The 27,021-nt window shown below is 50.8% G+C and overlaps 2 protein-coding genes across 8 annotated transcripts in view; one reads left to right on the forward strand and one right to left on the reverse strand.

Annotated features, from left to right (window-relative positions):
• LOC308651151 (mesothelin-like) lies at nt 1-25,235 on the reverse strand. Its single transcript, XM_081298019.1, has 8 exons — nt 24,084-25,235; nt 23,874-23,950; nt 19,300-19,446; nt 14,538-14,669; nt 11,786-11,882; nt 733-820; nt 268-311; nt 1-100 (listed from the first exon to the last, which is right to left on the reverse strand). Exons 5-8 carry the CDS (start codon nt 11,834-11,836, stop codon nt 50-52), a joined length of 234 nt encoding a protein of 77 aa, XP_081154145.1. The 5' UTR covers nt 11,837-11,882; nt 14,538-14,669; nt 19,300-19,446; nt 23,874-23,950; nt 24,084-25,235; the 3' UTR covers nt 1-49.
• The window catches only part of CIAO3 (cytosolic iron-sulfur assembly component 3), a 9,500-nt gene continuing 2,211 nt past the window's right edge, over nt 19,733-27,021 (forward strand). The window contains exons 1-7 of one of the 7 annotated variants that reach the window (XM_081297998.1): nt 19,733-19,867; nt 20,769-20,864; nt 22,494-22,656; nt 22,929-23,061; nt 25,247-25,381; nt 25,751-25,869; nt 26,589-26,718. In XM_081297998.1, the coding sequence (XP_081154124.1) occupies nt 20,836-20,864; nt 22,494-22,656; nt 22,929-23,061; nt 25,247-25,381; nt 25,751-25,869; nt 26,589-26,718 (709 nt within the window). In that variant the 5' untranslated portion in view covers nt 19,733-19,867; nt 20,769-20,835. Of the gene's footprint in view, nt 19,868-20,019; nt 20,057-20,768; nt 20,865-22,493; nt 22,657-22,928; nt 23,062-25,246; nt 25,382-25,750; nt 25,870-26,588; nt 26,719-27,021 lie in introns of those variants that run through there. The other 6 variants (XM_081297997.1, XM_081298001.1, XM_081298002.1 and 3 more) reach the window with 6 other exon arrangements.

Below are 27,021 nucleotides of genomic sequence, written 5' to 3' on the forward strand. Positions count from 1 at the left end.
CTGGCCACCAGTAAGGGCACCAAGCCCTCAAAGGCTGCAGGTTCAAGACCTACCTGGTAGAGTTGCTGGTGTTGACCAAGCCTGGGTCCAGGAGCACAGCCTGGGGGACAAGGCCAGGCTGACGGCTCCCACAGGCCTGTGCCTCTCTGGCCCACTCCACCTTTGCCTGGTACCCACAGCTCCCTCCTCCAGGGCATGGGGGAGAACAGCTGTCACCCACCTCCACCCATGACCCGGAGCCCTGCCCTTTTCCCACCAGCCCCTCACCTGTCCCATCTCTGTAACCTGAGTCCTTAGAGGTTGCAGCCACCCTGTGAGGTGGAGGGCATGAGGTTGGAGGGGAGGGCTGGGGGCTTCTCAGGTAGACCCCAACCTGGGAAGGGAGGAGGTCTCTCCCCTTCCCACCTCTTCTCAGTCCCACCCAGCATAGCCTACAGGACATGGAGACAAAGTTGAGGCCCCTGCACCACAAGGTGCCATAGTGCAGGCTGCCAGGCAGGGATCTGAGCTGCACAGAGAGCCAGGGCTTCCCGCGTCCTTCCCCTGGCAGGACACTTCTTCTCCTGGGCACCAGGTCATGCTCAGCCCCAGCCCCACCAGGACACAGGCCTCCTGCCCACAATGGGGGAGAAGGCACAGGGCAGTGGGGCTTCCCCAAGGTTCTGACCCACGAAGGGCCCAGGTCTGCCCTCCCCCTCTCCCTGGCAACCCACAGCCCACCACTGGACTCACCCAGGCTAAGGAGCAGCAGCAGAAGCCTGCCATGGGTGGCGGGCTCACAGGACTCCAGGGAGTGTTGAGCTGTGGGCAAGGCCATGTCCTATGGATGACAGTGCCTCTGATGTCCCCACCTGATCCCCACCAGGCAAGTGAGGGGCCTTTGGGCCAGGAGAGCTCTGGCTGAGCCTGTTGGGCACAGGCAGGAGTATCTATGCCACTGGCCCTGCTCTCAGACTGGCCCGCCCCTCAGGAAGCCAGCCCTCCTGCAGGGAGGGGAGCTGGAGCTGAGTCAGCCTGGCCCCCAGCAGAGAGCTAGGCTTTTCCAGGACCCTTGGGTGGGGCCTAGCCATGGAGAGAGTTTGGCCTCACTGTGCTACCTTGATAACAATTGTTCCTTTATGCCCAGTGGATCTGGGGACTGAGCAGACCACAAGCTCCTTGGAGCGGAGTGTGAGGCTGATGTAGCCGTGTGTGATGGGGCAAGACCAGCCCACCCCACCACAGCCAAGAGCTCCCAGCAGGACATGGTTCTGGCTTTCCTGACCTATAGCGCAGCCCAGCCCGAGGTCTGGCCCTCATGTGATGGAAAAGGAAGGCAGATCCCCCTCGTTGCTGAGGCCAGGCCTCAGTGAGTACTTTGAGGGAGACTGTGGGTAGGGGTGGTCTTCAGCCAGGGCCATCCCGTCCTGCTCCCAGCAGAGAGATGACCCCTGAGGACAGCAGGAGAGGGAAGTTCTTACAGCTCTCCCTGTGCAGCAGGGTGCAGGAAGGGGGAACACATGGAGGGCAGGGCAGGCCGGCTGGAGGGGCCAGTGCAGGTGCCCTGTCTGACCTCCTCCTGGCACACCCACTCCCACACATACACATTGGAATGTGCATGACCCAGGCCCTGTCTGTCCACCCCACGTGGACCAGGCCCCCACCAGCCCCTTGTGAGCCTGGATACTGAGCTTAGCCCCAGGAATTGTGGCTCCTGGAAAACCCCCACCCATTGTCTTGAGATTCCCAGGTAAATGGGACACTGTCCCAGAGGGGCCCGCAGCCCCACCCTAGGGGAAGAACAGGGCTGGAGTGGGCCCTCACTGTGCCCGGCTCCTCGGTGCTCCTTTCACTTGCAGACCAAAGCTCTTGTCTGATTGGCTGTGCTGTGCTGCCTGTGTCCACCTCGGGTCTCCTCCAATGCCCATCCCTCGCCCCAGGGAAGACCTGCCTGGGGCAGACCCTGCTCTATAGGCTGAAACACCACCACAGGCTTCTGCGGGCCCCGGGCAGGGAGGACGGCAAGGGAGAGGTGGGAGTGGGCGAAGAGTATGCAGGGAACAGGGTGTGGACCACTCTCTAGGCGTGGGCAATGCTGGACAGTCTGCTTAAGGAAGTTCTGGGAACGTGGGAGCCAGCCTAGGTGGGGTGCCTCCACATTCCCACCTCTGGCCACGGTTGGGTGTAGTGTCCTGATGCACGTCCCTTACAACCCCAGGCCCTGAGGCTCTGAGTGGACCCTCCCTAGGGCCTGAATGGGCCCTACCCAAGGTGATGCTGAGAATCCAGGTGAGTGGCAAACCTCAGCCCCTCTGCCTCCCTTTCCCCACCTGAAGTGGGGAGTGGAGAAGCTGGACAGTGTCCCAGGCTGTCAAGGGAACAAATGAGGCTTGGCGGCCTGGCGGCTGGGAGAGGCGCTGCTCATGCCATAGGAATGTGCGGGTGGAGACCCTGCCAGGGAGCCAGCCAGACTGCACAGGTCAGACCCTGGCCACCTGGGGAGGAGGACTGCTCCCTTGCTCGGTGGGTGGGGTGGAAGTACCAGGCCCCAGCTCCAAGGAGTCTTGTGTTTCCATTTTTCAGGGGATGGAACTGAGACAGAGAGTGGCCAAAGTCATAGGTCAAGCCAAGGGCTGGACTCCCAGCCAGAGCCTCAGTGGGCCTCTGCAGGCCACACTGCCAGGTCACAGATCCAGGGACCTGCTGGCTCCTTTCACATGTACTCCTGACTCAGGCAACATGAAGAGGAGAAACTATGGCAAGGAACAGTAAGCAGGGACTACAGGAGGTGAATCCACCAGGGCCCTGTGCTCCAAAATGGCAGGGCCACTGGAATCAACCTGCCCGGCCACTGGCCTTTCTTTCCTGGCCTTGGACCACAGCCTTAGTGGAGTGACCTTGTGGCCAAAGGCCCTCACCTCCAACCAGCCCCTCGGATGGCTCTGTGATGCTGATTCCCAGTGTGGAATCTGTCCTTGCTTTCCACAGCTGCAGAAGGTACTTTGGGTGGCTCTGAGGTGCAGTACCTGCCAGCATGCAACGCCCTGGCTCCCACCCCAGCACCAAGAACAAAAACCAACACAAACCCGGAAAGGCTTCTTTTTGTTGGACTGAGTATGCCCCGCGTCCATATCTGACCTTTTCCTGAGAGTGGGTGCTGTTCTGTACAGTTGAACCCAGTGCTAATTAGTGCAGAATTCAACAAGGCTGCCAGTTGCCATACCAGTTTACAAAAGTCAACAGAGAAGTGCTCTCTAAAACATCCTTTCCATCTGGAAAGTGCTAGAGGAAGTACATGTGAGATACAGGGAAGTCCACACTTTTATTGATGAACTCAACATATACAAATGGAGGGTCTGGGGCTGTAGCTCAGCAGTAGAGCACTTGACTAGAACGTGTGAGGCACTGGGTTCAATCCTCAGCACCACATAAAAATAAATAAATAAAATAAAGGTATTGTGTCCAGCTACAACTAAAATATATACATACATATATATATATATATATATATATATATATATATATATACACACACACACACACACACATACACACACACACACATACATTTACACACACACACACACACATATATATGAATACCAATGGAATACAAACTGCAACTTAGGCCTGCTTGAGAGGAGAATGGATCATTTGGAGGATAACATTTATCTCAAATGAGGCTCAAAGTTAATTTCCTGTCATCATAATCAGTTACAGATACTTAATCAGATTGTTAGTGCGGATGCTCCACCATCTGGGAGGTGCTCTCCTGAGGCCACTGTAAAACAACCCTGCTTCACGGATAATAAGAAAATCGCTTATTCCAAGCCCACTATGAGTAACTATGACCCAGGAGCACAGATTCAGGTTACCCTAAAGAATACTTTCAACTGGGGAAGGGGTCACATGAACTTATATAGTCACAGGAGGAAAGAAAGTCAAGAATCCACGGGTTTACAGGACACACAGGGGCGGTGTCCAGTTGGCGGCTACAGAAGGGACTTTGGGTGGCTCCAAGGTCCCAAAGGTGGGGAGTCCCTGCTGCAGAATTCAGATGTCATTTTCATCTCATCTTCATCCCAGTCTCAGCACCAGGCTGGTGGACACTGGAGGTGTCAGAGTTTGGGCATGTTCCCAGAGTTTCAAGGGGAATTCAGAAGGTGTCAGTTTTGGTTGACAGTAAATGGATGTTAAAAAGGGCTAAGGACAGTCCAAGACAACTTTGGCTCTTGATTTGTGTGTGTGTGTGTGTGTGTGTGTGTGTGTGTGTGTGTGTTTGCTGGGGATGGAGCCCAGGGCCTCACACATGCTAGGCAAGCCTCTACCATCTAGCCACACCCCAACCTTTTTAAATGTCATTTTGAATCAGGGTCTCGCTAAGTGGCCCAGGCTGGTCTAACTTGCCATGCTCCTGCCTCAGCATCTTAACAAGAAGTAGGAGGAAGAGGAATAAGAGGGGAGGAGAAGGAGAAAGAAGAAGGCAGAGGAGAGGAGAAGGAAGAGAGTAGGAGAGGGAGGAGAAGAGGGGAAGGGGAAGAGCAGCAGTAGCACCCACTGCAAGTGTGGTTGGTAATGGAGACTGGGCTCCTGTTTCAACTATGGCTGCACAGGAAGTAGCTGACACCAGCTGCTTGGGATTCAGCAGCATTAGCTACTAAAGTGATGGTAATGAAGTGTATGCCTTGCTCAAGAGCCATTTCCCTGTGACTTTGGGATGAATTCTCTAGGAAGCACCTCTGAGTTCCCAGCAGATGTTGGACCCCAAAGCCACATGTGCTGGAGAACAGCCAAGACAGGTTCTTCCTCCCCGAAGGACACCCGGGCCATTATCCCCTGATGACCTGCTCAGAGTGGGGGCAGGTCAGGACAGTCAGCATCTACCCCTGACCAAGTTCTCACAACAGGACCAAGCAGGATGGTGAGAAGCCATGGCCAGCCATAGGCACTTGAGGTTCTCACAGACTCTGCCAATCCAGTTCGTATTTCTGCTCTCACATGGTTTCTAAACCATGGTCAGTTTGGCGCCTATTAGCACAGTCCTCTCAGACTGAGTGGGTCTTGCTGACTGTACAGATCCTCCTGCCTGCAGCTGTAGTTCTCTGCTGCCTTTGCTTGGGGCTGGTTTCCAGTGCCCAGCTCAGCCTCCAGGGCGTGACTCCTCAGATCAGCAGTAGCATCTGTCTACTCAGCAAGAGCCCTGGGAAAGGACTTCCAGCCATTCTCTTGTTTTGATGGACTGTCTTAGTTCTCAGTTCTTCTCTCTCAGAACACCTTTGTGCTAAAAGGCCGGTAGCCTTAGACTTGCTTCCTCTGGCATGCTTCCTCTGCTTCCTCTGCTGCAGCTTCCCACTGAGCCACCCACAGTAAAGGTCTTTCTTTGCTTGGCTGACAAAGGAGCCACAGGGAAACGTCACTGGCTCACAGCCTCGTCCCCTCTCTTCATCTGTGTGAACGTGCTCTGCTGCAATGAGATCTTCTACTCAAATTTCCGAGTTTCCCTACCTTTGCTTTCCTGTGCTGGGCACATCCCTGTGATGACTGCTGTTTGGTGACGTGGACACTGCTGTCATCACACCCAAACACACTGCTTTGCCCTCTGAGTTTTATTCACTTTACTGTTGGCACTGGGGATGGAACCCAGGGGTGCTCTACCACTGAGCCACAACCCCAGCCCCTCCCCAGCCCTTTTTACTTTTTATTTAGAGACAGGGCCTTGCTAAGTTGCTTAGGGTCTCAATAAACTGCTGAGTCTGGCCTTGAGCTTGCGATCCTCCAGCCTTAGCCTCCCAAGCTGCTGGGAATATAGGTGTGGCCACTGTGCCCAGCCTCCCATGTAATCTTTTTATTTTTTTATTTTTGTAGTTGTAGATAGACAGAATGCCTTTATTTTATTTGTATATGGTGCTAAGGATGGAACCCAGTGCCTCACATATGCTAGGCAAGCACTCTACCCCTGAGCCACAGCCTCAGCCCTTCCCACATAATCTTTTGCTATTGATTGATTGTTGAACATTCAATAAATCCAACCCTCTTGAGCTTGGGACTTGCTTTGCAGAGCAGCATGTGGTCTGTCTTGCCTGCACTCTACCAGTGGCACAACCTGCGCCTGGGCGGGACTCTGCTCCCAATCACCCTAGCACTCGCTGAGGGAGGGGTGCTGTGATGCACCGTGACCAGAGGCAGGTGCGCCCTCCCCCCCCCCACCCGCCATCGACAGCCTCTGTGTGCTGCTATCAGGTGGCCAGCTGTGATTCTCTTCCCAGAGGGCTGACACCTCCATCTTCACCAGAAGTGCTTCTTGACCCCTGGCCTGAAGTCAGTCTGTCTGTCTGGAGTCAGTGCAGTCACAATGCTGCCTCCTCTCTGTTTGCCTGGTGGATCGTACATTTTTTTTCCTTTACTTTTTTTTTTTTTTTGAACCCAGGGCCTTGTGCATGTGAGGCACTCTACCACCTGAGCTATATCCCTAGCCCCCCAGTTTTTACAATTTTAAATAGTTGAAAATCAGAAGAAGGCCAGGTGCAGTGGCACACACCTGGAATCCCAGAGGCTTGGGAGGCTGAGGCAGGAGGATTATGAGTTCAAAAATCAACCTCAGCAACTGAGTGAGGTATTAAGCAACTCAGAGAGACTCTGTCTCTACCTAAAATACAAAAAGGCTGGGAATATGGTTCAGTGGTTAAGTGCCCCTCAGTTCAATCCTTGGTACCAAAATAATAATAATAAAAAAGATGATATTTTGTAACACATGAAAGTTATGTGAATCCAGACCCAGTGGTGCACACCTGTAATCCCTGCTACTCAGGAGGCTGAGGCAGGAGGATTGCAAGTTCAAAGCCAGCCTCCTCAGCAATTTAGTGAGGTCCTAAGCAACTTAGAGAGACCCTATCTCAAAATGAAAAAGATAAAAGAAAAAGGGAGAGCTGGGGATGTGACTCAGTGCTTAAGTACCCCAAGATAAAGGAGATTAGGTGGGACTTCTAAGGAGTGGCAAAACGCACCCAGGGGAAGCAGTGGCGGGCACAGCTCTGTGGCATTTGCTAAAATTCACACAACAGCACTCTGCAAGGAGGGGAGCCTTCCTGCATGTAAGTCACATGTGCATGAGCCTAAGCCATGGCGTGTACAAGCCTGGGGAGGCTGAGGCAAGAGGACAGCCTGAGCCCCAGAGGGCCCGGCCAGCCTGGGCAGCAGAATCAGACCCTCCTCTTCCTTGTTGAAAGTGGCCAGTATAGGACAATGACCCAGAACAAAGGGATGGAGAGAGGGGGACTAGGGGGTGCCAAGTGCATCGGGCTGACCTCCCATGACCCGGGCACAGGACCATGACTGTGGGTGATAGCAAGTAACTGTGTTTCAGAATGGCTGGGAGAGAAGGTTCGATGCCCCGACACAGAGAGATCAGTAGCCAATTGCCACCACTGAGCAGTGCCCTGTATACAAGTACTGAAATGCCAACTGTGCCCGTGGGCACACATGGACACCACACATTGATTTTAAAAATGCACACAGTCATGTAAAACTAAAAACAAATCAGAAAAACTAATGTGATTGAAACCAGTATCACCAAGTCAGGTACAGAATATTTCCAACAATGTGAAGATCCCTCCTGTTGTCACTTAGCCACGTCCTTCCCCCTTTTCACCAAGGTTTCATAGATCAACTGACACTTTCAATTGCTGAGTCATATTTTGTGGTATGAATGTATCTCAGTTTGTTCAACTTTTTAAGGCATTTTAAAATCAGTTTTGGACTATTATAAAGAAATTGCTATGAACATTCATGTTAAGTTTTAAAAAATACATTAGGTAAAAACATTTCTTCCAGGGGCTGTGGTTGTAGCTCAGTGACAGAGCACTTGCCTAGCATGTGTGAGGAACTGGGTTCAATCCTTAGCACTACATAAAAATCAACAAATAATGGGCTGGGGATGTGGCTCAAGCGGTAGCGCGCTCACCTGGCATGCGTGCGGCCCAGGTTCGATCCTCAGCACCACATACAAACAAAGATGTTGTGTCCGCTGAAAACTAAAAAATAAAATATTAAAATTTTTTCTCTCTCTCTTTAAAATAAATAAATAAATAAAATATAAAAAGGGCTGGGGACAGGCTATTTAAAAAAAATCAACAAATAAAATAAAGGCATTTGGTCCATCTACAACTACAAAAAAAAGTTTCTTTTAAAGCACTTATTTGAATGGGAAATACAGAAATGAAAATTTTAAAAATCATGTTGTACACCTCAAATATATATAATTCGTATTTGTCAATTACATCAACAAGACTGAAAAAAAAATTTTTAAGAGAGAGTGAGAGGAGAGAGAGTGAGAGAGAGAGAGAATTTTTAATATTTATTTTTTAGTTCTCGGCGGACACAACATCTTTGTTGGTATGTGGTGCTGAGGATTGAACCCGGGCCGCACGCATGCCAGGCGAGCGCGCTACCGCTTGAGCCACATCCCCAGCCCCGACTGAAAAAAATTTTAAGACGACAACAGAAAGAAATAAAAATTATCTAAGTAGAACAAAAAAAAAAAAAGCAAAAGGAAAGAAAAAAGATAGTACAGAGGGCAACTAGTAGCTTTGAGTAGTTACATAGTATAAAAAAGAGGGCAAGGACTTGAGGTGCTACCTCAGGAAACTCGACTACAGAAGCTCAAAGTATAAGAAATGACACAAGTGAATGCAGAGACAAGGGACAGGGCCACCACTGGGGCTGTGCCTGTCGGCCAAGTCACTTGGGTGAGGCAGGAGAATCCCAAGTTTGAGGCCAGCCTGGGCTGCTTATGCCAGAGGAAGCAAAGCAGGATGAACAGCAAGGGCCAGCACCACAGGACAGGGACCCCCAACTAGGCCCAGCCTGCTCTTGTGACTAAAAGGTTCAGGGGTCACTCTAGTTGAACTGGGCTGATTGGGCTGCGCAAAATAACCACACAAGAGACTCAAATACCTTTTTCTTTGGGGTCGCTGTGACAGCTCCTCTGACCTTAAGGGTCCACAGGAAGAGAGAGAGAGAGAGAAAACACACACACACACACACACACACACACACACACACACACACGCTGACCACTCTTATTGAGGAAAAGCTATTCAAATGAGGCAATGGGTCAGGTTTCAGGAGGCTGAGTCTATCTTCTTGATGTCCACTGTCAGCAGGTTGACTGACACCTGGGTAGGCCACACCCAAGAGCACAGTAAGAGAAGGGGACACACAAAAGGCACTTCCATGGAAGATTCTATCCTAAACAGGGCAAGGGGTTATATTACAAAGGAACAGGTGAGCGTAGCTTCACCCATGGGGCGGTAGCAAGACAAGCCTGGGCAGGAAGACACAAGTCACTTGAACCCTAGAAGAGCTGGGCAGTCTAGCAGCATGGGTGCCTGACGCCACATTGCCCAGCAGGGGAGTGTGACTTAGTCACGTGCAAGGTTGGTCTCCCACAACAGCCTCCCCAACGAGGCCAGCAAACGTTCATGTAAACATGGCAGGCGGTGGCAATGTGCTCCACTGCAGGTGGCCTCAGGACTCTGAGTTGTGTGCTGTAAGTAGATGTATTTACCGCACATCAATCGTACCGCAGTAAAACTGAACACCCACTGCTAGCGCAGGAGCTGGGGTGCAGCTCAGTGGTAGAGCACTTGCTTAGTATGTAGGAGACCCAGGGTTCAATCCCTAGCACAGCAAAGAAAAAAAGGAAGGAAGGAAGGAAGGAAGGAAGGAAGGAAGGAAGGAAGGAAGGAAGGAAGGGAGGGAGGGAGGGAGGGAGGGGAAAAGAAAAATGGTATAATATTCAGACACATGGAAAGAAGACAAATGGCTGCCAGTCTCCAGCCCTGGTGGATGGGTGGTGCGTGGTGACTTCCCCCACCCAGAACAGCTGGCCTCCTGTGAATCCCTCATTCCCGAGCTGGCTGCCGGCTTGGCCCCCAGGCTACAGCTGGCCTTTCCACTCTTCAGGAAGCAAAATGACTTTGGGGTTGTTTATTCTGCACATTAAACAGATCACCTTCCTCCTCTGGTTGTGGAAACAAAGGCAGAGTCTGACCCTCTGCAGGTCCTCCCGCAGCTAGGAGCTGGGTAAACTGTTACTCAGCTTTGCTAGTGAGGGCATCTCTGACGTGCTGGGGTCACCATGGAGGCTGGCAGGCAGCCAGCTCCCTGGCAGGACCCCCATTCTCAGAGGCTTCTGCTCTGGCCTCCAAATATTATCTTCAAAACCAGGAAGGCAGCAAGATCCTGCTGGCCTGGGGTTGCGCCTCTGGGGGTCCCTGGCCCACAAGGAACCTTGGGGTTTTCTTTCTTTCCGTCGGAGCTCCCAGGGCACCCAGCCCCTCAGTGGCCATCCCCACCCTCAGGGTTGGCTCCTCGGCCACCTGCTGCTCCCAGCCCCACTGAGCTGCACTGAGCACCACCCCCACCCACCCATCTTCTCAGGGCCCCAGGGTGGCCATGCCGAGGGAGGTGAGAGGCTCCCACTGATGAGAAGCACAGGGGTGCCATTGGAGACAGGGCAGTGGTTCCAGCACCCCCTTATCCTTCCGCTAGCCCTGCAGTCCAGGTGAGGCTTTGAGAGTCTCTGGGCTCCCGTCTCAGCAGAGGGACACCAGGGCAGCTGGGACACCAAGTGGTGCAGCCCAGGCAAGGCCAAGTGGTGCCCCGGTGAGGGAGGCAGACAGAGGGGAGCAGCATGAACTCCCCACCAGACACCTCCCCCAGAACCTGTGGCCTGCTGGTGGCCCATGTGGCTGGAGCTGCTCTCTCCTCTCCCAGGAATGGGGGCAAGGCCCTCTCGAGCAGGGGGAGGGGGACAAGCCACATGCAGCAGGACCAGCAGCACAACCCCTGCTTCTCCTGGACCTCCCACTGGCCATGCTGCTGCCCCCTTGGTGGCCACCCTCCCAACAGGTATGTGCTGAACCCTGCACCTTGGTCCTGCAGAGCTGTCTTTGCCCCCAGGCCCACCTTTCATCGGGACCGTGGGTGTCTAGGGAGGCAGGACCTACTCCACGTATGCAGAGGGAGAAGCTGAGGAGCGGGGCCCAAGCTTCCTCCTCTGTGCCAGTCTCCCTAGCAGTGACAGCCCCACAGATCCCCACTACCATGCCCACCACACCCCTTTCCAGCATCCATGGGAGTGGACCAAGCAGGGAACCAGCTGCCCCACATTCCACAGTCAGCAATGTGTGCGTGTTCAGAAATCCCAAGGAGGGATCGCACACCAGGCCTATCTGCCACTGCCCCTGAACTAGCACCCCAGTCAGCAGCACTCTGGAGGTCAGGGCATGCTGGCTGCCCTGGGACAGCCGCGCCAGTGCCGGGGCTCTTGCCAAGGAGCAGCCACAGTAGGCCTGCTCATTAGCTCTTAATTGTGGCCCGTGCCAGGCCTCCCAGGGCTGTTGCCAGGAGTCCACCTGTTGACAAGATGTGGTGTCCCAGAGGGAAGCCACTCTGTGTCGATGGTGCCACTAATGATGCCCTGCCCAACGGCGATTCCCCTTTGCAGACACTTGTCCACGTGTCCTGGGAGGCCGAGCTGCACAGATGCTGGGGGAGAACAGGTGCACATCAGGCAACAGGGGAAAGGGCCCATCCAATGCCACCAGCCCCCCAAGTCTTCCAGATTTTGGGAAGGCGGCTGCCTGGCCCCCTCACGACACACACTATGGAAGGGCCCTCCCATGGAGCCTTCCCACCCTTCTGTCCCAACCACCAGCACAGGGTCTGGGCCCAAGGTCTACGTGGAAGGCACAGCAGGGGACAAGTGTGGGGTGTCCCCATAACCACTAGGGACCTGACTCACCCAGAATATCCTCAGCATGAGTCGTGAGGAGATCCCCTCATTGGCCACCATGGGAGTTGGCTCTCTGTCACTTTAACAAAATCTCTGAGATAATCACCTAAAAAGAAAACAGGGACTGTTTTGGCTCACAGTCTTAAACAGTTCAGTCCACATGGCCCTATTGCTCGGGGCCTATGGTGTGTGGCACATTATGGTGGGAGGGCAGTGGATGGAGGCCACAGCTTACATGGCTGCCAGGAAGCAGAGAGAGGAAGAAGAGGCCTCCTCCCACCAGGTCCCACCACCTCCCAGCACCATGGGTTGGGGACTGGGCCTGTGACACATGGCAGACCAACAAAGCAGTCCCTGGCTCGCAAGGCTCCTGGAGCAGCTGGCAGGGAGCTGAGTCCCACAGGCAGGAGCAGCTTCACTGACCCAGACCCTGGAGATGCCTGGTGTCTTGCTCAGGTGGCCACCCAGGCGGACACTCACAGCCCCTTTCTCCCTCCTTGCCTGTCCCCTGGGTCCAATCCAGCACCTCAGGGAGCTCGTGCGGTGCCCCACAAGCTGGGCGGGGAGCTTTCATGGGCTTGGCTGCCTCCTGACCTGCGTAAGATCTTCTCCTCTCCAAATTTTGGGGGATGGGGACTTCAACCGGGGAGTTCCTATTGAATGCTGGAGAAGGCGGTGCTGAAATTGGACACTGGGAAACCTACTGTTTACTTTGGAAAATACAGCTCCCCTTCTGCCCTTCCTGTCTCCCCTGCCCTGGCCAGCCTTCCCTCGGGGGTCTTCTAAGCTGTCACAGAGGGCTAGGGATATGGCTCAGTGGTTAAGTGCCCCTGGGTTCAATCCCCAATACAAAAAAAAAAAAAAAAGAGTAAGCTGTCACAGAGCCATCACCCTGAAAGACACCTGCCGGTCCTTGCCTCCACCCTGAGCCCCAGCTGGCCTAGAGCCCAGGGGTATTGGCTCCAGACCCTCAGGCAGTATCCTCCAGTTCCTCAGGAGCTGTCTGCATGGTAGTGTCCAGGGTGTATCTGCTGGAACCTGAGGGTGTGGGTTAGAAAAAGGGCCCATGCAAACAGGGACCTGAATCCATCTCTGACAGCAGGTGTTCTGATGAGAGAGAGGGGAGACAGAGGAAAGGAGTCATGCAGAGAGGCAGAGAAGGAGCCATGTGGCTACAGCCTGGGACGCCTGGAGCCACCAGAGTAGGGAGAGGCAGGAAAGACCCTCCCTGGAGGTTGCAGAAGACCCGGCTTGCCCACACCTGGCTCTCAGAACTCTGGTCTTCACAACTATGAGAGGATGAATCTCTACTGTTCTGAACACCAGTGTGTGGTCATTTATTGTTGCAGCCTTTGGACACTTACCCTGGGGAAGCACACCAGCCCACAGGAGGGGCTGGGCATCACTGGGAGCCCCAGCAGACACCGGGGGGGCCCCACTGCTGGTGCTTCCTCCCACCCAACCAAGGCAGGTGTCCCCTTGCCACCTCCAGAGGGAGCACAGCCAGAGCACCAGGGCGAGCCCAGGAAGGGGTGCATGCCTGGGGTCCTCCTCTGCCCTGACATGTGTCAACCCTGGAATCCCCAGGGTCTGGCTTAGGGACTAGCACAAAGCTCATGGTGAACACTCATTAATGATGATGATGAAACAGTTTGCAAAACAGGAGTCCAGGGACTCAGAGGCCTGATGTGGCACCAGGGTGCAGGGAGGAAAGGCAACCTAAGACCTGCAAGGAGTCACAAACCCACCGAGCAGCAGCAGAACCCAGCCTGGGGTGGGGGGGTCAGAAATACCTGGTCCTATTTTCTGAATCAGAAACTGGCTCTGAGCTGAGGATTTAGCCCAGCAGAAGAGCACCTGCCTAGCTTGTGTGAGGCCCTGGGTTTGACCCCTGTATTGCCAAACAAAAACAAACAAGAAACAACAAAAAAACTCAAACTGGCTATGTTGGCCACCCATATACTCCTTCAAGGGTGACAGGCTGGTGTCTTGAGAGTGGACATCCTGGGAGTTACTTTAGAGTTGCCTCCAAATTGCATGCTTTCTTGAACAGCTTTATTGAAATATAAACTCACACACCATGCAATTAGCCTATTTAAAGTGCACAATTAAGCCGGATGTGGTGGCATACACCTGTGATCCCAGAGACTCAGGAGGCTAAGGTAGGAGGATTGCAAGTTCAAGGCCAGTCTGGGCAACTTAGCAAGATCCTGTCTCAAAACAAAATTTTTATGTAGGGCTGAGGATATAGGTCAGTTGGTAGAGTGCTTGCCTTGCATGCACAAGGCCATGGATTCAATCCCCAGCACAACATATGCACACAAAAAAAAGAGTGTAAAATGTTTATGTAAAGACTGGCATGTATGGGGTTGGGGCTGGGGCTGGGGCTCAGCGGTAGAGCACTTGCCTAGCACATGCAAGGCCCTGGATTCGATCCTGAGCACCACATAAAAATAAATAAATAAGGGCTCGGTTTGTGGCTCAGTGGTAGAACGCTCGCCTAGTATGCATGAGGCACTGGATTCGATCCTCAGCACCAGATAAATGTAAAATAAAGATAATGTGTCCACCTAAAACTAAAAAATAAATTTAAAAAATAAATAAAATAAAGGCACTGTGTCCAAATACAACTAAAAAATAAATATTTTTTATAAAAAGACTGGCATATGGCTCAGAGAAGGCGAGGACTCACACAACCTGAACCTTTTGGGACTGATCCTCTGTGGCCACAAGTTCTCATGGTTTGCCCATGCTTACGCACATCAGAACTTCCATCCTTCTTATGGCTTCATGCCATTCCATTGTCTGGAAGATCCCATCATCTGCAGGTGGCACCCCGGTCACACCCACCTTTGTTCCATTTGTGTTTGCTCTTATAGACTTGGACTTGGGTCTGTGGGGAGGGGGAGATAGACTGAACCCTCCTTGAATTTCAACACATCAAACTCTCTCCTAGCACTGGGAGAAACCCCAAGCAGACTACATAGTCCACACTCAGGCTAAGAGATCCTCAAATCTCAATGGCACCTGCCACTCACACTCCTGATCCATTCCAAGGCATTTCAGTGACACTTAGTTTGTGTTCTCCTTCTCAAAATTGGAGGACTTCTTCAGACTTGGGGCCCAGGGTACCCAGGGACAAGTGTGGCCTGGAAGCCCACCTGAAAGCCTCTTGCTGCTGAGGAAAAAGCCCCACTGGGCTGGGGGAGCAGCTGTGGGGCTCAGGGAGGCCACCAGTCCTGGGCCTGAAAGTGGAGTCATAGACAGGCAATAGTTGCCAAGCAGAGCCCAGTGGGACAACTGTGGGACTCAGAATCCAGACCCCAGGAAGAAGGAAGAAATGTGGGATTACCAGGGATGATCTAGGGCCAAGCCTGCCATGGACCCACCAGGTCAGTCCAAGCATCTGGGGATAAGCCAGATTCAATGCCTGGAGTTTTCTGGAAAATCCCAATAAAAACTGGTCACTAAATGTGTAACTGGACATGATATGGTTTATTAAGGCTTCACAATTGAGACCAGCGACCTATAAATCATTTTTTCTTTCTTTCCTTTTTGCAGTGCTGGAGATGGAATTCAGGGCAACCTGCTAGCCAAGTGCTCTACTCTCAGCTACACACTAGCACTCAGGCTAAAAATTCTTTTTTTTTTTTTATCTTTAATTTTTAAATATTTTTAATTATATATGACAACAGAATGCATTACAATTCTTATTACACATATAGAGCACAATTTTTCATTTCTATGGTTTTATACAAATTATATTTACATGAATTCACTTCTTTATACATATACTTTATATAACAATATATATCATATTCCACCATCATGTCTAACCCCATGATCCCTCCCCTCACCTCCCAACCCCCAAAAGGTCATTTTGATACACAATGATGTATGCTATGAAGTTGTAGAAAAGAGTATATACCTTATAATAATATGAACAGATAAAGTTTTGTAACTAATACATAGCATAATAATAATACACTTGCCATTTAGACATTAATAAATTATACATCTGGCACTACTGACATCTTTTCCAAAAAAAATTGACATCTTTTCCAAAAACAAGGGGAGTTATTTGTGGGGGAAAATGGTATTCTATGCTTTCTTAATATCAAGAATAAATTATTTTCAGAAGTAATATATATTTCAATATAAAAATAAAATAGAACCAGGTTCCATGGCACACACCTCTAATCCCATTGGATTGTGAGGCTAAGGCAAGATAATCCTGAGTTTAAAGCCAATCTCAGAAACTTAGCAAGGCCCTAAGCAACTATGTGTGACCCAGTCTCTGTGTGCCCCTGATTTAAATTTCTAGTAAGAAACAACAACAATAAAAAGAATACAAAGTATTGATGAGGACACAAAACAAATTCTCATGAACTAATGATAGAGTAAAAATTGCTGTTATTTCATCATGAAAACTGTAATATATATATATATATATATATATATATATATATATATATATATGAAATACTCCTCACCAAGCAGCCTAAACCTGTAGAAATTATAATATGTGTGTACCATGACAGTGTACAAGTATGTGATACCATAAGACTAGAGGTATACTTGTCAATACAGTAGAAATATGGGGCCTGGGAGGAAAGAGGAAATTATTCAGAAAAGAAAAAATAATAAAGTTTGAGAAAAAATGGTTTCTGGAGCCCAGAAAGATTTTTGGTTTAATTAGAGTACAAAATACCACATAAGTATTATACTGAAGTTACATCTATTAAATACATCACATGTATAATGGATTTCAAGGAAAATATGTGGAACTTATCACAAACTAAATAAAAATTTACAAAAGCACATAAAATACCATGTGCATAAATAAAACTAATCATTACAAAGACAACTATTTTAACTCAATTTAATATATAATATTTTCCTACCAAAATTTTAGCATGTTTTTCTTTAAACACAAGAAGAGAGCTGGACCTGTTGGTGCACAATTGTAATCCCAGTACCATGGGAGGCTGAGACAGGTGTATTGTGAGCTCAAAGCCAGCATCAGCAAAAATGAGGCCTTAAGCAACTCAGTGAGACACTGTCTCTAAATGTCATACAAAATACGTTTGGGGATGTGGCTCAATTCCCCTGAGTTTAATTCCAAGTACCAAATAAAAGAAAAGAAGGGACCAAAAAAAATTTATCTTAGAAATAAAATATATGTAAAATACCCCAAAACCTTTAATTAAAAAAACAAATAATATAGTTATTGTTATAAGACACATTTAATGTATATTATGAAACTATATTGAAATAAAACATACCAATAAATCATAATATGAATCAAATCTGAAAGCATATGTAGATCAATAGTATTGGGTTTTTTTTGTTTTTGTTTGTTTGTTTGTTTTTTTGCATTTCATTATTTATTTAGATGTTTAAGCTCTCGCACTAAGTTTTTACAAGCTGGTGAACACTGACAAATTATTTCTCCCACAGAACTATAACCACACATTCCCAGACAGTATAAATATATGGTTGAACTAACATTAATACACATCACCATTTTATCAATTACATAATAAAACAAAATTATCAAGTATCCAAATATTAAGTTACACAGCTCAAAAGGCATATAAAATATTAGATGTCTGCTCAATTCATCAGGAGAAACCCACTTTTTCTCTTTTTTTTGCAAGAGGTTGGGAATAAAAAAAAATCACACTTCAAACAAAAAGTTAGTAAACAACTTCTGATAATTATGAAAAAAAAATACAAGAATTTCAGAAACTTTGATTAAGAATTGTTTTACCTACAATAACAGAGCATCTCTACCTTTTAAAAAAATATTTACTAAATTAAAGAGCATATATTCTACAGGTTCTGCATGAGACAAAGGCAACATTTTACTAAAAATATTTAATAGCCCCCTCCCATTCTTTTTTTCAGGCCCTCCCTGTTAAGTTGCACCTCAAAGTGCAAACATTAAATTAACTGTAAGGCTTTTTTTTTTGTCTGGAGACTTAAAGACATGTGCTTCTGTAAAAACTTAGGTTTTCAAAATGGAAGTTTCCCATAACAGCAAAAAATAAGACTTATAGAAAGATATTAAATAAAAATAATTGCTGTAAGAGTTGGTAAAAGGAAAACAAAACAAAACAAAACAAAAAACCCCAATAGGTAAAAGCAAACCTAATGTGTACTGGTATGAATATGGGAGATGTAAACATAAAAAGAGCAGGCAAATAATCATATAGGGCCTACAATGTTTGAAATGACTGAAGGAATAAATCACATAAGGTCTAGAGTGTTCTTAGTTCCTGGAATTTTGGTTTTGTATGATACTAAAAATATACGAGTATTGTACTGGGTATTTTGGCACCTAATCTTCCTAAATTTCTTATGTAAGATTCTGGCATGGAAATAGATTTAAAGACATTAGCTCAATACCGCATGATTTCAGGAAAGGTCAACTGGTACAAATGATAAGCACATTTTAAATTGCGAACAGCAAGAATCTTTTGCTAAGTGTCCAAACAGGTTGATCATAACCCAAACATAGAGGTTGAAATTCTGTCAAGCTTGTGGCCTGGTAAAACTGCTTTCCAATACTCCTATGGAAGCTTCATCAGACTTATTCACCACGCCAACATGTTGGCTAATATGTAGACAAATTAGGTCCCGTCTTAAGTTTCACTTCCAAGGCAATAGCATCAGGCACCCGAGTTTTATTGAATGCAACAGTTGTTTCTATGACCATTGGAGTCTTTGAAGCGCAGCCGCATTTTAGGACGATACTTCTCCAAATACAAAAGTTGCTTGCTGTTAAATGCTCCACGCCGCTTTTGTCTTATGAATTGTACTGCATCTTCACATTTCATTCCGCCTTCAATCAATGCCAGGGCAACAAGCACTGGAGCTCTCCCAAGGCCACAGTAAAAATATTTAATTATTTTTCTGTCTTACATTCTTTCATAGCATCTTTATTAAGATCCTCAAGTACTTGGTGCATGCTGGTGCAAAATGACTTGCTACTGCAGGTCAAGGGCGCAGGCGCCACTGGCTCCTTCAAGCTCCATCGCCAAAAGCAGGCGGCCAGCTAATGGTGAGTCCCTTTTCCGCGCCTGTGGTGCACAAACCCAAGAAGCCGGTAGCAGGGCGCCAGCGGACCCCTGGCCCACCAAGAGTGCCGCAGCAGACAAGCACGTGCCCCGAAGGCCGCTGCCACCAAGGACAAGGGCGGCGGCAGCAGCAGCAGCAGCAGCAGCAGCAGCAAGGCCAAGAAGGCAGCCAAGCCCAGTGTCCCCAAGGTGCCCAAGGGCTGCAAGTGAGCGCCCCGGCCCCACACGCGACAACGTGGAGGGAGACCGTCCCCGCTGGGCCACGACCTCCCCTCCCCTACCCCACGTGCTGCTATGGCCTCCCCCTAAAAATTCTTACGGAAAAGAAATGGGGTTTCCTCAGGTTGATCTCCAAAATACCAGTAACTGGGTCCTAGAGGTCTGTAGAATCAAACTGCTGGGAATCAAACCACCAGAGCCCGAGGGACAACTGCTCCCTACCTGTGGATTTTCCGCACTGCCTGAATCTCAGTCAACAGAAGCTGGGCACATATTGTGTTTCTGGTGTCGCCCTTGGTTCTTGAGCACATCAGTGAGCACAGCACACAGCAAGGCCGCGCCTCTGGGCACTCTCAGGCCCACACCTGGCTGGCAGGTAAGCAGAACATAAGTAGATAAGTGAAGTGAGGAACCCCTCCAGTTCTTTGCGAAGCCAAAGAGACTATGGCGCCAAAGCTGCATTGTCCTTGATCTACATTGCCAAGAGCGCCACAGCCAGAGAAGGCACAGAGAATGGAAGCCTGGAACTTTGGGCTCTGAACATCCGCGAGCCAGGGCGCGAGAGCCGCTGCACTGGGCCGCCAGCAGAGGGCGCGCACCTCCCGCCGCAGAACAGACACGCATGCACCGAGCGGGGCGCTTTCCGGCAGCGAGGCGGAACTCTACGTTGCTTCGCGCCACTTGACGACACCTGCGCGCGGCGCCGGGCGGTAGCGCGGCAGTCATGGCGTCGCCCTTCAGCGGGGCACTGCAGCTGACCGACCTGGACGACTTCATCGGGCCGTCCCAGGTGGGCAGGCAGGCCGCCCGCTTACGTGGAATAGAGATCGGGCTCTCACAGGCGGCTCGCGTGGGACGGGCTGCCTGTGTCGGCCGTGGGGCGGCCCACTGGGGCAGGACGGGGTATTCCGGACGGTGTCGGGGAACGGCCCACAGTCCACGGCGGGGGACAAGAGTGTCAAGGGTGCAGTTCACTAGGGCACATGGGGGAACCAGACAGACAGCAATGGGTGTCAAGAACGGCCCACTTGGAGCCCAGTGGAGGGACCGGCTGCACCAGGCTGGAAGCTGGTGCCCATATCTGGCAGGGCCTGCCTGTAACTGTCAGGGCTCTGCACAGCCAAAGCTGAAAAGCACAACCCCAGATTAACCGAGCGGGGCTGGTCTACAGGGCAGGCAAAATGAGCTGCAGCCGCCTCCTGTGAGGTGGGAAGGAAGTGGCCACTGTGGTTTTGGAATCGCAAGACAGAACTCAAGGAGATGGGAGAGCCCGGACTTGCTCCCAGGGCAGTATGGAGTGGTGACCGACAGATGTCACCAAGGGAAGCATTCCTTGGTTCCCTCAGTAGCCATTAACTTTGACCTCTTCTTGGTGGCTGCACCACTGTCTGCTCTTGGGGCAAAGGTCAGGAATGGAGGTCTCTGCAGATGGGCAGTTTGCAGGCCTAGTTGGTGCTGGCCTTCATACTGATCCACACTTGTGGAGTGAGTGACCTTGATGTTAGACTCCAGTGCCTAGTGCAGAGCAGGGCAGCCTGGGACAGCCTCAGTAGCAGGAAGATGGTGGGTCCATCCTGTCCTGGAGTGTGCCCCTTGGGCAGAGCCTTGTGCCATGGGGCCAGCCATTCTTGAGGCTCAGCTACCTCAGGAGCTCCTTCACAGAACAGGTTTGGGATCTCTTCCTGGTATAGGATTGCATCAAGCCTGTGAAAGTGGATAAGAGGCCTGGAAGTGGTGTGGCCAGGATCCACATCGAGGATGATGGGAGTTACTTCCAAGTTAATCAGGTAAGGCATGGAGCCACAGTCCAGCTGCATGGGCTGAAGCATGTTTTCTCTGCTTCATCCAGTTGCAATGTGGTAGCCTTGAGACTTTCCACGTTCTGCCAGTCATTTCATATTGGTCTGTTCACTGACCGCTGGGGCACCAGGTCAGAGTACTTGGGGAGCAGACTGGGTGCCCAGGCTGAGCAGCAGGACTGATTTGTTCTACAGACATGGTGGGTCCTGCAGCCCTCTCTTAAGTTCTAGGATGAGATCTTGGAGCCTGCCTACTTGCTCTTTTACCAAGTGAACATGAGTTCCCAATGCTACAGTATTAAGACTGACCCCAACCACCTGCCATTTGGGCTTCAAAACTACATTCACAGGGCTGGAGTTGTGACTCAGTGGCAGAGCACTTGCCCAGCATGTGTGAGGCACTGGGTTAGATTCTCAGCACCACATATAAACAAACAAAATAAAGGTCCATTGACAAATAAGTAAATATACATACGTGTGTGTGTGTGTGTGTGTATAAACAAACTACACTCACCACTGGGCTGAGAAATGATGCTCTGTCTGCCTGGCCAGGAATCCTCCCTGAATGGGAATCTTTCTTTGTTCATGGTGTGGGGTGTGCAGATGCCTGTGATGAGCAGGATCACATGGTCACAAGAAAGCTGACTTTTGCTCTTTGCAGGATGGTGACTCAAGGCATGCCATGGCTGGGGCTGGTGCAGCTGAGAGGGCCTGATTCTTTCAAGGGTTCCATAAGTGAAGGGACCCAGGGAAGGTGCTGGGCACACATGGGCACTGCTGTCCAGAGCTGTGGCTATTGATTTGAAGGAGCACTGAAGCCTCCCTTGGCACATCACAGCCCAGGCCTGTGGATTCTTAGCTTTTCAGTGTGGGCTAATCTCAGATGTGGCTGCAGCACAGCACACAGACCTAGTGGGAGGTAGCTCAAAGGTCCTCCAATTCAGAACCTCACCCCTGAAGCTCTCCTGTCTCCAGCTCAAACCAGGCTCATGTCTGTAAGGGGGAGTCAGGGGCTTTAGCTGGGATCATTTTGATTGGAAAATCCATTGAATACCCTCCTAGAGGACCAGCCTGAACACCAGCATCTCGAGGCTCTACCTCTGTCTGGCCGAGCCAGCTCTTGGCATTACCTCCTTTTTTTAGAGCCTATTCCCCACAGGCCTACACATGCACAGCAGGGCCAGCATCCCCTCCAGCAGGCAAGTCTACTGCTTTTGTGCTGACTGAACGCAAGCAAGCCCTATTCATACAAGTTTGATGTGCTAGTTGAGTTTGTCCCAAAAGTTAAGAGTTTGATGTCAGTGTGAAAACTTAGGATGTGTACTAGTACTTGTGTAACATTTTTTAATTTTAAAAAATGTTAAATTTTTAATATTTTAATTTTTAAAAATATTGAGTGGCAGGGCTGGGCATGTGACTCAGGGATTGAGTGCTTGCCTAGCACGTACAAGGCCCTAGATTTAATCTCCAGGACCACAGAAAGTAAATGAAAATAAAAATCGAGTGGCACCCAACTAGACACCATGTTGGCTGCCAGTGTGTTGTAAGCAGAAGAGCACAGGACCCTGTGGGATTTGCACTCCTGAGAGGAGCCCTGCAAGGGGACTGTTGTCCTAGGTCCATGCCCCTTCTGCAGGATGGTGGGACCCAGAAGCTAGCAAAAGCCAGGGTCTCACTGAACGACTGCCTGGCATGTAGTGGCTGTGTCACCTCGGCAGAGACTGTGCTTATCACCCAGCAGAGCCACGAGGAGCTGCGGAAGGTTCTAGATGCTAACAAGGTAAGTGTTACAGATTGGCCCAGCAGCCCAGGGCATATGTCTTCAGGGGCAGCTCACCTGGTGCCACTTGTCCTTCCTTCAGGTGACTCCCAAGTCTCTTGGGTCTTGCCATGCTCTGAGATGCCAGGCCCTAGCTCTCTCCTGAATGTACCCCCATGTGCTGGGCTCCGCTGGGGCAGCAGGCTCTCTCCAGAACCATTGGCATCTGGCTTGACAGGCTAGGAGCTGGATCTTACAAACCTGCAGAGTAAGTGCCTCTCCCCACCTTGCAGACTGCAGCACCCAGTGAGCAGCGGCTGGTTGTCATTTCTGTCTCACCCCAGTCCAGAGCATCGCTGGCTGCAAGGTTTCAGCTAAATCCTACAGACACTTCCAGGAAATTAACTTCATTCTTTAAAAAAATAGGTAGGTGTGGAACCTTGGGTGAATACCATGGCCCCAAACATGGGCGTTGAGCATGGGGATGCTTCCCACTTCCAAGTCACAGTCACTCAGCCCTGAACTCAGACACTTGATGTGTTCCCAGTGGGACTTCATCTTGAGGTTGCTTGACAGCGGAGAGCAGCAGCTCTTTTTTCTTTTAAGATGTTGATGGCCCTCTATTTATTTATGTATTAACTTATTTTTAGTTGGACACAATAGCTTTATTTTATTTATTTTTATATGGTGCTAAAGATTGAACCCAGGGCCTCACATGTGCTGGGTGAGTGCTCCACCGCTCAGCCCCAGCCCCTGGACCTTTATTTTATTCATTAAGCGGTGCTGAGAATCCAGCGCTCCACCACTGAGCCACAGCCCCACACACCGTAGGCACTCATTCCACCCCTGAGCCACAACCCCAGCCCCTGGACCTTCATTTTATTTATTTATTTATATGCGGTGCTGAGAGTCTAGCCTGATGCCTCACACAATAGGCAAACACTCTACCATTGAGCCACAGCCCAGCCCACTTCTTTTTTGTTGTTGTTCCAGAAATTGAAGCCAGAGGCATTTATCCCCTGAGCCACATCCCCAGCCCTTTTCATTTTTTGAGACAGGGTTTTGCTAAGTTGATTAGGGCCTTGCTAAGTTGCTAAGGCTGGTTTTGAACTCACAACCCTCCTGCCTCAGCCTCCCACACGTGTGCCTGGTGGGGAGCAACACCTCTGAAGAGCAGCCATCTGCTCTGACTTGCACTCTTCCCACACGAGGAACTCACCACCCTGTGTGTTTCTTACCTGTTGCTCTGAAGGCACTCGTTCCAGGCCTGTGTTGGACACTGGTCAGCCACATCCAGACTTGGTTGGTCACTGGGCTAGGGGAGGAAATGCGTATCCTGAGAGCCCCTGGCTAGATTGGGGTGCTAGTGCCAGAGTGGCCAGCACCCCCACCCTAGTGGGAAGTGAAAGGGGGTGTTCCCAGGCCCCTTTCACAGAATGTTCCTTTACCTGGTAGACAGGCTAATGCTTGGTCGTCCTCCCATGACCAGGGGGGTCTCTCACCAGAAACTTGCTGACACTGGCCCTATCTGGCTGTCCTGGTCCCTCAGACCCTGGGGAAGCTGGCCTAGGGCTGCGCCTGGTCCAATGGAAGATGGAAATCAGTATGGCACCACCCAAGAAAACAAATTCAAAGATTTTTCCTTCTGGATCCTGGCGGGGAGGGTGCAGTAAGTCAGAAGGGCAGCCCTTTACTGGAGTCAAACAGGTTTCTACAGGAGTTTAGTTGATGGGTTTAGAGCAAGCAGGTACAATTGCCCAGAATCTCACTGTGACTAAGTGGCATTCACGTGGGACTTCTGCACAGTCTGGGGGGATGGGGAACTGTGGGCAGCAGCCCAGGAGGAGGTGGTCCCTTGGAGCTGGCTGTGTAAAAAAGATGCTTGGACATACTGCTATGAGTACCTGGGAAGAGGTGGAGCACTAGGAACTGTCCAGGAGCCTGAGCCCTGCTCCAGTGTGAGAAAGCCAAACCTTAGAAATCAAACAGGAGGGCTGAGGATGTGGCTCAAGCGGTAGTGCGCTCTCCTGGCATGCGTGCGGCCCGGGTTCCATCTTCAGCACCACATACAAACAAAGATGTTGTGTCCGCTGAAAACTAAAAAATATTAAAAAAAAAAAAAAGAAAAGAAAAGAAATCAAACAGGAACCAGGTATGGTGGCACATGCCTGTAATCCCAGCAGCTAGGGAGGCTGAAGCAGGAGGATCACAGGTTCAAGGCCAGCCCCAGCAACTTAGTGAGGTCCTGAGTAACTTAGTGAGACATTGTCTCAAAATGAAAAATAAAAAGGGTGGTGATGTTACTCAGTGGCTAAGCACCCCTGGGTTCAATCCCCAGTACAAAAAAATAAATAAATAAACAGGAGTTCACTGCAGTGGGAGATGCATCACAGGAAGTTGTCCCCTGGCCCCAGGCAGCACCTGGCCTATCCCCATGGCACAGGCTGTTCCATGCTTCCTGGGGCTGCAGTAGAAGCAATTGGTGCCGCTGGGGGCAGTGCCCTATTTTGGGGGATGTAAACAGTGCTGCCCCTGCTGTGGCCAGCACCAGAAGGGTCGCCCATGGCTGGTGCCAGCTGTGGTGGGGTTCAAGCTTGTGCCTTTTTTCCAGGGGCACACTTCGTCTTCGACACTGCCTTCTCAAGGAACTTCAGCCTCCTTGAGAGCCAGCGAGAGTTCGTGCGGCGATTCCGAGATCAAGCCAACTCCAGAGTGGCCTTGCCTGTGCTGGCTTCAGCCTGCCCAGGTGTGTTCATGGTTGTGCAGGTGGCAAGGTTCCAAATCATGTGGTTAAAAACTGACCATACCAGCAGCAAGGCTCAGGACCTGGAGAGCAGGTGGGGAGGCAGAGCTCTTGGACCAGTCAGTACCTCAGGCCTCCTAGAGGAGGCGCCCCATCAGGAAAGTGCCTGCAGTCTCTCCCCTTCTGTGGCCTGGAGGCTGGTACTCCTGGTGACGGGGTGACAGAATGGGAATGCTATCTATGCTGCAGTCACTTTTTGTACAAGTTGGTCTACCCCCTGAGTGTTGCATCGCTGTCAAGCAGAGAGGCAGTCTGTGAGCCACCCAGGCCTGCCCTGTGCCCAACTGAGACCTGTTGGTTCTGCCGGCACAGGCTGGATCTGCTATGCTGAAAAGACCCATGGCAGCTTCATCCTCCCCTACATCAGCACTGCCCGGTCCCCACAGCAAGTCATGGGCTCCCTGGTCAAGGACTTCTTCGCCCAACAGCAGGTAACAGCCTTAGGCCGTGTAGGGCAGCACGCTGGAGAGTGGCAGCTGTGACCCTGGCATTGGTGGCCCTGGCTCCAGTCACTGTGGCTGTGGTCATGTGCCCTCTGGAGGCATTTGGGGTCATGAGCATTAATGGCAGCTGCCTGTGAAGGTGCTCTTCACTCACCTAGAGGTGGCCCAGCCCCTCGGGAGCAAGAGGCCTAAGCCAGGCTGCAATCAGGTGACCTCCACGGGCTGCTGGGTAAACAAGGGCACCTGCTGAGCCATGAGGACTCCAAACTGGTGCCACTGGCCCACAGGAGGTGGGGAGCCTACGCTTCTCCTGACCTTAGTCCTGTGCTGTGCTGCTTCTGCACGGACACAGTCAGGCTTCCTTGAGGTCTCTCTATGTGTGGTGCTGGAATCGAAACCCAGGCCTCATGCATGCTAGGCAAGTGCTCTGGTGCCAAGTCAGGTTCCTGGCCCTCAGATCTCCTGCACCACAACCTGCTTTTTCTGTTGACCCCAGAACCATGAAGGCTGAGGCCTCTTCCTCTGCTGGAGTGGGGTATTGCAGGATCTGTGGCATCCACTGCAGGGCCACGGCATCAGTGAGGAGGCTGCTGGGAAGCAGTGCCAGCCTGAAGGGCTGTTCAAGGCCAGCTGCATGGCCACCTCTCACCTCGCTTGTCACAGAGCAAGCTGTAGTCAGGTGGGACCAAGTTTCTCTCCTCCTGTAGCATCTGGCCCCCGACAAGGTGTACCATGTCACAGTGATGCCCTGCTACGACAAGAAGCTGGAGGCCTCCAGGCCCGACTTCTATAGCCAGGAGCACCAGGCTCGAGATGTGGACTGTGTCCTCACTACAGGTATTGTCCGCACCCAGGAGGCAGGGCATTCTCAGCTGACCCCTCTGGGACACCTGCAGCCCTTGGGCCTGGAGTTCCTTATTGGCTTGAATGGGTCTGGGGGGTGTGGAAAGGCTCCAGTTCAGCCCTCTGACTCACATGTGCTCCCCATTTCTGAGTTGAGAAGTCTCAGAGTCTCTCAAGTACTAGCAAGACAGCAAAATGAACTGCCCGGGAGGCTGGGCAGACAGCACTAGACCAGCACAGTTACTGGTTCACCTTATGCCACCCTGAGGGAATGAGGCAGCCGTGAGGGTCTTCAGA

This window comes from Spermophilus citellus (assembly GCF_964194105.1).
Source record: "Spermophilus citellus genome assembly, chromosome: 6".
In the NCBI taxonomy this organism is placed as follows: Eukaryota; Metazoa; Chordata; class Mammalia; order Rodentia; family Sciuridae; genus Spermophilus; species Spermophilus citellus.

Bases quoted from the DNA above. Each gene is read 5' to 3' on its own strand.
- LOC308651151 (XM_081298019.1), bottom strand. From the start codon at position 11,836: ATGGTGGCCAATGAGGGGATCTCCTCACGACTCATGCTGAGGATATTC. The intron at 821-11,785 runs GTGAGTCAGGTC...TGTCATCCATAG, and splicing joins TCATGCTGAGGATATTCTGG to GACATGGCCTTGCCCACAGC. The intron at 101-267 runs GTGAGGGGCTGG...CTTGTCCCCCAG, and splicing joins AGGTTACAGAGATGGGACAG to GCTGTGCTCCTGGACCCAGG.